The 12,274-nt window shown below is 51.2% G+C and overlaps 1 protein-coding gene across 1 annotated transcript in view; it reads left to right on the forward strand.

Annotated features, from left to right (window-relative positions):
- Positions 1-12,274, forward strand: part of LOC129489778 (ephrin type-B receptor 4-like) — an 82,470-nt gene that overhangs the window by 45,511 nt on the left and 24,685 nt on the right. Inside the window, 4 exon segments of the mRNA XM_063646336.1 lie at positions 7,559-7,714; positions 7,966-8,298; positions 9,208-9,332; positions 10,634-10,799. Coding sequence (XP_063502406.1) covers positions 7,559-7,714; positions 7,966-8,298; positions 9,208-9,332; positions 10,634-10,799 — 780 coding nt within the window.

Genomic DNA, 12,274 nt, shown 5'->3' on the forward strand with positions numbered 1-12,274 from the left:
TTCGTTGAGGTCACACACAAGCTGTGATTCAAACACTGCCTCTCAAATTCACAAGCAGAAGAGGGGGAATTCCCATTTAAAATGCCAAAAAGAACTCTTTCTTGCTTTTATTATTTTTAGTTTTGTGTAATAATTGTACGTTTATATAATAATTGTAATAATTTACGGGGTACAGGGTGATATTTCAATATATGTATACAATGTGTAATGATCACATCAGGGTGATTAGCAGATTCATTTCCTCAGTTATCATTTCTTTGTGTTGGGAACATTCAAAATCTGCTCTTTTACCTATTTGAATATAGAAAATAAATTGTTTTGTTTTGTTTTTGAGAAAGAGTCTCCCTCTATCGCCCAGGCTGGAGTGCAGTGGCGCGATCTCGGCTCACTGCAACCTCTGCCTCCTGGGTTCAAGCAATTCTCCTGCCTCAGCCTCCCGAGTAGATGAGATTACAGGCACGTGCCTCCACTCCCAGCTAATTTTTGTATTTTTGGTAGAGACAGGGTTTCACCCTGTTGGCCAGGTTGGTCTAGAACTCCTGACCTCAGGTGATCTGCCTGCCTTGGCCTCCCAAAGTGCTGAGATTACACGCGTGTGCCACCATACCTGGCCTCTCCTGAGATTAACTTTTTCAGCTACAACATGTTGACACAATCATGTGGCATTTCTCTTCTTTTTTTGTTTCATTGAGACAGGGTCTCATTCTGTCACGCAGGCTGGAGTGCAGTGATACAATCACAGCTCACTGCAGCCTCGACCTTCTGGGCTCAAGCGATCCTCCTGCCTCAGCCTTCCTGGTAACTAGAACTGTAGGTGCACAGCATCACGCCTAGCTAATTTCTTATTTTTATTTTGTGTAGGCATAGGGTTTCGCTCTGTTACCAAAGCTGGTGTCGAACTCCTGGGTTCAAGCAATCCCCCCACCTCCACAAAGTGCTGGGATTACAGGCACGAGCCACCTCACCTGGCCCATTTGTCTTGCTGTGCCTGACTTATTTCACTTAACATAATGGTCTCCAAGCTCACCCGTGTTCCTGAAAATGACAGTTTCACTCTTCCAAAGAGAATTTTTTTTTTTTTTTTGAGATGGAGTCTTGCTCTGTCACCCAGGCTGGACTGCAGTGGCACAATCTCAGCTCACTGCACCCTCCACCTCCCAGGTTCAAGCGATTCTCCTGCCTCAGCCTCCTGAGTAGCTGGGATTACAGACCTGTGCCACCACCCCCTGCTAATTTTTGTATTTTGCAGAGATGGGGTTTCACCATGTGGCCAGGCTGGTCTGAACCCCTGATCTCAAGCAATCCGCCCGCCTCGCCCTCCCAAAGTACCAGGATTACAGATGTGAGCCACCATGTCCGGCCCCCGAGAGAATTTTAAAATCACATGGGTTGTGGGATCATGTGCCTTGGAGAGAGAAAAACTGTTAGGAAAAAAGAGTAGGAAACCAAACAAACCAACAAAAAATAGCCGGAAGACAAAGGGCATGCAGTGTGCTTTGGGTGAGGATTTACCCAGGACAGAAACGGTGGGAATGGCTGTGTAGCTTTGGAATGAAAAGTAGGTTAATAGAGCTGATCAATGCACGGCGAGTCTGGATGCATGATGCCATGAAGGATGGCTGTTTTAATGAGGAGAGAGGCTGGGAGAAGGGCCGATAGGGAAACCCAGCTTTCGGGCCCAGACACTGGAGCAGCCTCCACACTGCCATGGTCTAGAGAAAGCTATGGCAGGGTCAAGGTCTTTGACCCAGGTGCTCATCATCGGTGCCTCTGTTGGGAAGATGGCTGCATGCTGCCAGGATAGTAGCAGGTGACAGGTGAGTGGCAGGCTCTGGGGTCTGCAGACCTAATTAGAAGGAGGACAGGGCAGGCCTGCTCGCTGTGCCGTGACGGAAGGCAAATGGATGACTCTCTGACCACAAAGAAGAGTCCCACGGGGCTGAAGCCTGCCGAGGGCTGAGGAGTTCATGAGATTCCCATTCAGCCAGCCCCATGGAGGGGAAGAAGGGACGAGGGAGGCAGGGAGGGTCGTCGGCTTTTTCTGTTTTTCTTTGGGTCTGAGACTCAGGCTTCCTGGGAGGGGCTGGGAGCTGGCCAGCTGGAATAACATTCTCTCCAGGCCCAAGTGAGCTTAGTCAACTCGGAATGGGCGAATGCACGTGGAGTCCAGCCCCACATTCAAGGCTGAGTACTGGGCTGGGAGGGTCTCTGGTTGGTTTACTATCTGTATGAGTTCCCCATGGCTGCTATAAAAAATAACCACAAATTACAGCTGGGTGCGGTGGCTCACACCTATAATCCCAACACTTTGGGAGGCCGAAGTGGGAGGATTACCGGAGGTCAGGAGTTCAAGAAAATCCTGGCCAACATGGTGAAACCCCATCTCTACTAAAAATACAAAAATTAGCCGAATGTGGTGGCACATGCCTGTAATCCCAGCTACTCGGGAAGCTGAGGCAGGAGAATTGCTTGAACCCAGGAGGCAGAGGTGGCAGTGAGCTGAGACTGGGCCACTGCACTCCAGCCTGGGTGACAGAGTGAAACTCTGTCTGAAAAAAAAAAAAAAAAATTACTACAAATTTAGTGGCTTATAACAACACAAGTTATAATTGAAAACTGGCCAAACACAGTGGTGCATGCCTGTAATCTCACTGCTTTGTGAGGCTATGGTGGGAGCATCACTGGAAGCCAGGAGTTTGAGACTAGCCTGGGCAACATAGCAAGACTGTCTTTACAAAAAATGAAAAAGTTAGCCAGGCATGGTGGCTCGCTCCTGTAGTCCCAGCTACTCTGAAGGCGGAAGCGGGAGGATCCCTTAAGCCCAGGAGTTTGAGGCTGCAGTGAGCTGAGATCATACCACTGCACTCGAGCCTGGACAACAGAACAAGACCCCATCTCAAAAAAAAAAAAAAAAGTAATTAATTAAATAAAATTAAAATTTTAAAATGAGTCAGGCAAGGTAATGTGCACCTGTAGTCCTAGCTACTCAGGAGGCTGAAATGACAGGATTGGTTGAGCCCAGGAGCTGAAGGCTGCAGTGAGCTATGGTCACACCACTGCATTCCAGCCTGGGCAACCGAGTGAGACCCTTCCTCTAAAAAAAAGAAATGTTGAACCAAAGGCCGCCAAGTAAGCAATGGAGTTTGGACAGAAGGTCAGACCAGCCTCAGGCAGTAGAGCAGGCTATGCACAAAGAATGTCTCATCAAAGGGGACCAATGGAATTTACATTCATGGGTCTGGTCTATTTAAAAGGACAGAATTACTCTACTGACCTTGAAATTATACCTTTGAACTTGCAGGTTCTCCACAGTTTCTTTCTTAGGGTGGGAATGGAGTTGGGTTAGAGGCATCTTTGAGATGCTTTATTAGTTTCCTCAGGCCGCTGTAACAAAATACCACAGACCAGGTGGCTTAAATAACAGAAATTTATTTTCTCATAGCTCTGGAGGCTGGAAGTCCAAGATCAAGATGTTGGCAGGGGTGGTTTCTCCTGAAGCCTCTCTCCTTGGCTTGCAGATGGCCGCCTTCTTGCTGGGTTCTCACATGGTCTTTCCTCTGTGCACACACAGTCCTGGTGTCCCTATCTGAATGTCTTAATCTCTCCTTCTTTTTTGAGATGGAGTCTCACTCTGCCACCCTGGCTGGAGTGCAGAGTGCAATGGCACAATCTTAGTTCACTGCAACCTCCTCCTCCCAGGTTCAAGCGATTCTCCTGCCTCAGCCTCCCGAGTAGCTGGGATTACAGACTTGTGCCACCACTCCCCTCTAATTTTTGTATTTTTAGTAGAGACGAGGTTTCACCATGTTGGCCAGGGTGGTCTCAAACTCCTGAGCTCAAGTGATCCACCCACCTCGGCCTCCCAAAGTGCTGGGATTATAGGCGTGAGCACCGTGCCCACCCATGCCTCCTCTTTTTTTAAGAGACACAGTCTCACTCTGTCACCCAGCCTGGAGTGCAGTGGTGCAATCATAGCTCACTGCATCCTTGAACTCCTGGGCTCAAACAATCCTCCTGCCTCAGCGTCCTGAGTAGCTGAAACTACATGTGAATGCCACCACAGCCAGCTAGTTTTTTGTTTGTAGAGATGTAGAGACAAGGATCTTGCTATGTTGCCCAGGCTGGTCTTGAACACCTGACTTCCAGCCCTCCTCCTGCCTCAGCCTCCCAAATTGCTGGGATTACCAGAGTGAGTCACCTCACCCAGACTCCAGACCTTTCTGAATTCCAGAAATGAAAACCAATTTTAGATCTATAATATGGTTTTTAGAAGATTGCTGAGGGCCTCGATAAGAAACAACTGTGGGGAGAGGAGAGCTTGAACTAACACTTACTGGAAGAAGACAAAGAAATCCTAGGCCGGGCACAGTGGCTCACGCCTGTAAACCCTGCACTTTGGGAGGCTGAGGCAGGCAGATTACTTGAGGTCAAGAGTTTGAGACCAGCCTGGCCAGCGTGGTGAAACTCCATCTCTCCTAAAAATACAAAATTATCCAGGTACAGCGGCATGTATCTGTAGTTGGGAGGCTGAGGCAGGAGAATTGCTTGAACCGAAGAGGCGGAGGTTGCAGTGAGCCAAGATCGTGCCACTGCACTCCAGCCTGGGTGACAGAGTGGTATTTTGGTATTTTAGATACCAAAAAAATGAAATTAAAAATTAAATTAAAAATAAAAACATAAAACTCTGCCCAGAGGCCTGGTATGGTGGGTACGCCGGTAATCCCAGCATTTGGGGAAGCCAAGGCAAATCACTTGAGCCCAGGAGTGGGAGACCAGCCTAGGCAACATGGTGAAACCTCATCTCTACAAAAAATACAAAAACTAGCCGGGTGCGGTGGCTCACGCTTGTAATCCCAGCACTTTGGGAGGCCGAGGTGGGCGGATCACGAGGTCAGGAGATCGAGACCACGGTGAAACCCCGTCTCTACTAAAAATACAAAAAAATGAGCCGGGCGTGGTGGCGGGCGCCTGTAGTCCCAGCTACTTGGAGAGGCTGAGGCAGGAGAATGGCGTGAACCGGGGAGGCGGAGCTTGCAGTGAGCTGAGATCGCGCCACTGTACTCCAGCCTGGGTGAGAGAGCAAGACTCTGTCTCAAAAAAAAAAAATAAAATAAAATACAAAAACTGGCTGGGCATGGTGGCAAGCACCTGTAGTCCCAGCTACTCAGGTGGCTGAAGTGGGAGGGTGGTTTGAGCCCAGGAAGCAGAGGTTGCAGTGAGCTGACATCTCGCCACTGCACTCCAACCTGAGCAAGAGAGCCAGACTCCATCTCAAAAATAAATGTATACATAATAAAATAAAATATATTTTTTAAATGCCTAGAACATTCTGTTCTGTTCTTTTTTTTTTTTTTTTTTTTTTTTGAGATGGAGTCTCACTCCATCGCCCAGGTTGGAGTGTAGTGGCGTGATCTCGGCTCACCGCAAGCTCCGCCTCCCGGGTTCACGCCATTCTCCTGCCCCAGCCTCCCGAGTAGCTGGGACTACAGGCACCCACCATTGCGCCTGGCTAATTTGTTTGTATTTTTAGTAGAGAGAGGGTTTCACCACGGTCTCGATCTCCTGACCTCGTGATCCACCTACCTCGGCCTCCCAAAGTGCTGGGATTACAGGTGTGAGCCACTGCGCCCGGCGAGAATCTGTGAGCTTTGATGGAGGAAAAAAAATGACTTTCTTTTTTTTGAGACAGAGTCTTGCTCTGTCACCCAGGCTAGCGTGCAGTGGCGTGACCGTGGCTCACTGCAACCTCCACTTCCTGGAATCAAGCAGTTCTCATGCCTCAGCCCCCAGAGTAGCTGGGACTACAGGCATGCACCACCACAGTTGGCTAATTTTTGTATTTTTAGTAGAGATGGGGTTTCGCTCTGTTGGCCAGGCTGGTCTCGAACTCCTGACCTCAAGTGATTTGCCCGCCTCAGCCTCCCAAAGTGCTGGGATTACAGGCGTGCATCACCACACCCAGCTGGAAAAAAGAATACTTTATTTTCACCTGAAATTCATTAATTTCCACTTGAAATTCCACCTGTGGTTGTAGCAGGACCTGAGACTTGCGCCCCATGGAAATCACAGGTATTGCCTGGCACAGTGGTTCATGCCTGTAGTGCCAGCAGTTTGAGATGTCAGGGTGGGAGGATTACTTGAGCCCAGGAGCTCAAGATCAGCCTGGGTGACAGAGCAAGACTCCGTCTCTACAAAAAAAAAATTTTTTTTTTTTTTTGAGACAGAGTCTTGCTCTGTCACCCAGGCTGGAGTGCAGTGGCCTGATCTCAGCTCACTGCAAGCTCCGCCTCCCAAGTTAATTGCATTTTCCTGCCTCAGCCTCCCGAGTAGCTGGGACTACAGGCGCCCGCCACCACACCCGGCTAATTATTGTATTTTTAGTAGAGATGGGGTTTCACCATATTAGCCAGGGTGGTCTCGATCTCCTAACCTCATGATCCGCCCACCTCGGCCTCCCAAAGTGCTGGGATTACAGGTGTGAGCCACCGCGCCCGGCCTACAAAAAATTTTTAAAATAATTATGTGGGCGACCTGCCTGACCAACAGGGAGAAACCCTGTCTCTACTAAAAATACAAAATTAGCCGGACATGGTGGCGCATGCCTGTAATCCCAGCTACTTGGGAGGCTGAGGCAGGAGAATCGCTTGAACCCGGGAAGTGGAGGTTGCGGTGAGCCGAGATCCCGCCACTGCACTCCAACCTGGGAGTGCACTCCGACAAGAAGGAGTTTTGCTCTTTTTGCCCAGGCTGGAGTGCAGTGGCGGGATCTCAGCTCACCACAACCTCCGCCTCCCGGGTTCAGGCGATTCTCCTGCCTCAGCCTCCCAAGTAGTAGCTGGGATTACAGGCATGCATCACCACACCCGACTACTTTTGTATTTTTCGTAGAGATGGGTTTCCAGCATGTTGGCCAGGCTGGTCTTGAACTCCTGACCTCAAGTGATCTGCCCGCCTTGGCCTCCTTCTTAGGAAAAAAAAAAAAAAAATCACAGGTATTTACAGGCCATTCCAAGTGCCAAAACATTGTTTTTGTTCATGATGACTTCAGTATTAGAGAGGTTAGGAGACTTGCTGCTATATCTTAATAAGGAAACACAAATGTTGCTGTAGCCCAAACTTTTTTCCTCATGTTTCATTGCATTTCACCTTAATTGGTTTCTCTGGTATTCCTATGTATTTTGTGGTGTGCATTTAAAATCATAATTTGGAGTAGAGGTCTTTCTGTGGGCTTCAGCAGACTGCCGAGATCAGGGTCAAAACAGGTTAGGACCCCTTCTCTGGAGAGAGTCTCCTTTCTCCTCTTAAGAGGAGAGGTTTTGAGATCTTTTGTCCATTTTCTGACCTTAGCACTTCATCAGCCTTAAAAGCAGCTGGAATTTTTTTCTTTTCTTGGAGATGGGATGTCAGTATGTTGCCCAGGCTGGTCTTGAACCCCTTGGCTCCAGCGATCCTCCAGCCTCAGCCTCCCAATGTGCTGGGATTCGAGGCATGAGCCACCGAGCCCACCGACCAGATGGATGTTTTTGTGCATGCTTTTGATGAATGCTTTCTCTCTCAGCCTGTGCCCAGGGCACCTTCAAGCCCCTGTCAGGAGAAGGGTCCTGCCAGCCATGCCCAGCCAATAGCCATTCTGACACCATCGGATCATCCATCTGCCAGGGCCGCATCGGGTACTTCCGGGCACACACAGACCCCCGGCGTGCACCCTGCACCAGTAAGTGACCAGCACCCAGGTGCAGTTCATTGGGGAGGGGTCACAGACCCCTGAGGTGGACCCTGACATGGCCCCCATCCTCCCTGGGCTTCGTCCCTTTGTCCCTGGCATGCTGGTCCCTTGCCCGGGGGAACAGATGGAGCCCGCTGTCTCCAAGGCAAGAGTTCAGCGTGGCTGGTGGTTCCTCCACTGCCTTCTCCCCACTGCCGCAGAGCTGGTCAGCCTCTGCCTGACTCCCTGGTCTTCTGCAGCCCCTCTTTCGGCTCCGCGGAGCGTGGTTTCCCGCCTGAACGGCTCCTCCCTGCACCTGGAATGGAGTGCCCCCCTGGAGTCCGGTGGCCGAGAGGACCTTACCTACGCCCTCCGTTGCTGGGAGTGCCGACCAGGAGGCTCCTACGTGCCCTGCGGGGGAGACCTGACCTTTGACCTCGGCCCCCGGTACCTGGTGGAGCCCTGGGTGGTGGTTCAAGGGCTACGTCCTGACTTCACCTATACCTTTGAGGTCACTGCATTGAACGGGGTATCCTCCTTAGCCACGGGGCCCGTCCCATTTGAGCCTGTCAATGTCACCACCGACCGAGAGGGTGAGACTTGGGGGCTGGGGCGGCTGGTGGTCTGGCGGGAGAGATGTCACTGAGGGCCTGAAGGGGAGAGGCAGGGGCTGTGAAGTTGGGTCCCCAGAAAGTGTGAGGGGCCAAGGCTTTGGGGGCAAGAGGCAGAAAGAGGGCAATGGCTGGGCGCAGTGGCTCCGTCCTGTAATCCCGGCACTTTCAGAGGCTGAGACAGGCAGATCACTTGAGCCCTGGAGTTCAAGACCAGGCTGGGTAACATAGGAAGATCTTATCTCTACAAAAAATAAAAATGTTAGCCGGGCGAGGCGGTGTGTGCCTGTGGTCCCAGCTACTCAAGCGGCTAAGGCAGGAGGATCGCTTGAGCCCAGGAGTTGGAGGCTGCAGTGAGCTATGATCGCACCGCTGCCCTCCAGCCTGGGTGACAGAGCAGAGGGAGATCCTCTCTCAAAATAAATGAATAAGAAAGAGAGGGTGAGGAGCTCGTAAAGGTGGGCTGGAGAGTTACGTACAGGAAGGCTCCCAGTGGGATGGGGGGCAGAGAGAATCAGAAGGAATTCTCGAAACAGCCAGGGGGAAACAGACAAGTGTAGCCAGCAGAGGAAGTGTTGGAAGAGATAAGGGACATGGCCAGGCTGAAGTTTAAGACTAGCCTGGCCAACATGTGGTGAAACCCCATCTCTACTAAAAATAAAAAAATTAGCCAGGCATGGTGGTGGGCATGGCACCTGTTATCCACTTGGGAAGCTGAACCAGAAGAATTGCTTGAACCCGGGAGGCAGAGGTTGCAGTAAGCCGAGACTGCGCCACTGCACTCCAGTCTGGGTGACAGAGCAAGACTCTGTCTCGAAAAAAAAAATTTTTTTTAAGTTAAGGGACGGACCTACCATGCACAAGGGTTCCCTGTGTCTCTGCCTCTCACAGTACCTCCTGAAGTGTCCAACATCCGGGTGATGCGGTCCTCACCCAGCAGCTTGAGCCTGGCCTGGGCTGTTCCCTGGGCACCCAGTGGGGCTGTGCTGGACTACGAGGTCAAATACCATGAGAAGGTGAGGCCATCCCCCAGCCCTGGGGTGGGTGGGCAATGGGTTGTGCTCTCCTGGCTGGGACACCTGAGTTGCAGGCACCTGGCGGGCATTTGAATTCCAGCTCTGCCATGAATTCCCTGGGTAGCCTTGGGTAAGCCTTTTGGCCTGTCTGAGCCTCAGACTCTTCATCTGTAAAATAGTTACTGTAATAGTTACCAGCGGCTGGACACAGTGGCTCAGGTTGGGTGTGGTGGCTCACGCCTGTAATACCCAGCACTTTGGGAGGCCAAGGCGAGCAGAATGCTTGAGACTAGGAGTTTGAGACCAGCCTGTGCAACATGGTGAAACTTCATCTCTATAAAAAACTTAAAATGAGCCGGGCGTGGTGGCTCATGCCTGTAATCCCAGAACTTTGGGAGGCTGAGGCGGGCGGATCACAAGGTCAGGAGATCAAGACCATGCTGGCTAACACAGTGAAACCCTCTCTACTAAAAATACAAAAAATTGGCCGGGCGCGGTGGCTCACGCTTGTAATCCCAGCACTTTGGGAGGCCGAGGCGGGCGGATCATGAGGTCAGGAGATCAAGACCACGGTGAAACCCCGTCTCTACTAAAAATACAAAAAAAAAAAAAATACAAAAAATTAGTCGGGCGCAGTGACGGGCGCCTGTAGTCCCAGCTATTCGGGAGGCTGAGGCAGGAGAATGGCGTGAACCCGGGAGGCGGAGCTTGCAGTGAGCTGAGATAGCGCCACTGCAGTCTGGCCTGGGCGAAAGAACGAGACTCCGTCTCAAAAAAAAAAAAACAAAAAAACCACAAAACAAAAAAACTTAAAAATTAAAAAAATTAGACTAGGCACAGTGGCTCATGCCTATAATCCCAGCACTTTGGGAGGCCGAGGGGGGTAGAACACCTGGGGTGAAGAGTTCGAGACCAGCCTGGCCAAGATGGTGAAATCCCCGTCTCTACTACAAATACCAAAATCAGCTGGGCGTGTTGGTGAGCCCCTGTAATCCCAGCTATTCAGGAGGCTGAGACAGGAGAATCACTTGAACCCAAGTGATTCTCGACTTGAGGTCGAGGTTGCAGTGAGTCGTGTTTGCACCATTGCATTCCAGCCTGAGAGAGTGAGACCTTGTCTTAAAAAAAAGGAATGATACTATGAATACAGCACACGGCTTGCATACGTTAAGTTCTCCCAAAGGCCTCACCAGTTGCGAGGCAGGCTAGTGATGGGAGTGGAGGGCGAGGGGAGGAGGCAGAAAGAGCAGCAGGAACTTGGGGCCCCGGGTGACGGCCACCCCCGTACCTCTCCTGGACAGGGCGCCGAGGGTCCCAGCAGCGTGCGGTTCCTGAAGACGTCAGAAAACCGGGCAGAGCTGTGGGGGCTGAAGCGGGGAGCCAGCTATCTGGTGCAGGTACGGGCCCGCTCTGAGGCTGGCTATGGGCCCTTCGGCCAGGAACATCACAGCCAGACCCAACTGGATGGTGAGCCTGGGGAAGGGGGTGAGGGTGGGGGTTGGGGTTGGAAAGACCCCCAAAGTTCCTGGAAAGACCCCAGGTACCCAAAGTCCCATCTTCTTTTCTTTTTTTTTCTTTTTTTGTGAGACGGAGTCTTACTCTGTCCCTCTGGCTGGAGTACAGTGGCGCCATCTTGGCTCACTGCAACCTCTGTCTCCTGGGTTCAAGCGATTCTCCTGCCTCAGCTGCCCGAGTAGCTGGGATTACAGGCGCCTGCCACTGCGCCTGGCCGATTTTTTGTATTTTTAGTAGAGACGGGGTTTCACCATATTCGCCAGGCTGGTCTTGAACTCCTGACCTTGTGATTCGCCTGCCTCGGCCTCCCAAAGTGCTGAGATTACAGGCGTGAGCCACTGCACCCGGCCAAAGTCCTGTCTTCATGTTGTCCTTCTTCCTGTGGATCACATGGCATGCCCTAGAGAGGAGAGAACGTAGGATGTGGAAACCAAAACCAACAGCTGAGTGTGAAGTCTGGCATGCTTCACTCTGTACCCCCAGGCTGGAGTGCAGTTGCACGATCAAAGCTCATTGCACAGCCAGGCACAGTGGCTCACCCTGTAATCCCAGCACTTTGGGAGGCTGAAGCTGGAGGATCACTTGAGGTCAGGAGTTCGAGACCAGTCTGGCCAGCATGGTGAAACCGCATCTCTACTAAAAATACAGACGTTAGCTGAGCGTGGTGGTGCACACCTGTAATCCCAGCTACTCGGGAGGCCGAGGCAGGAGAATTGCCTGAACCTGGGAGGTGGACGTTGCAGTGAGCTGAGATTGTGCCACTGCACTCCAGCCTGGGCAACAGAGCAAGGCTCTGTGTCAAATAAAAAAGCTCACCGCAGGCTTGACGTTTAGCGACAACCTGACCCCTGAGCTCCCCGTTCCCCATCCAACAAAATGAGAATATCATCAAGCTTCCTGCAGGGCTTTGAGGATTGGAGGTAACCGGTTATTTTTAATATGCTAGGCCAGTGGCTTTCTTTTTTAATTTTTGTTTTTTTTTTTTTTTTTTGAGACGGAGTCTCACTCTGTCGCCCAGGCTGGAGTGCGGTGGCGCGTTCTCGGCTCACTGCAAGCTGACCTCCTGGTCTCCATCTCCTGACCTCCTGATCCACCCACCTCGGCCTTCCGAAATGCTGGGACTACTGGCGTGAGCCACCACACCCAGCCTAACTTTTTTTTCTTTTTTTTTAAGAGATAGGATCTTTTTATCACCCAGGCTAGAGTGCGGTGGCACCATCATAGCTCACTGCAGCCTGCAACTCCCGAGCTCAACCAATCCTTCCACCTCAGCCTCCCAAGTAGCTGGGGCTACAGGCATGTGCCACCATGCTCAACTAAATTTTTTTTTATGTTTTGTTGAGACAGTTTCCCTATGTTGCCCAGGCTGGTCTCAAATTCCTGGCCTCAAGCAATCCTCCTGCATCGGCCTCCCAAAGTGCTGGGAT

Source organism: Symphalangus syndactylus, chromosome 9 (genome assembly GCF_028878055.3).
Source record: "Symphalangus syndactylus isolate Jambi chromosome 9, NHGRI_mSymSyn1-v2.1_pri, whole genome shotgun sequence".
Lineage (NCBI taxonomy): Eukaryota > Metazoa > Chordata > Mammalia > Primates > Hylobatidae > Symphalangus > Symphalangus syndactylus.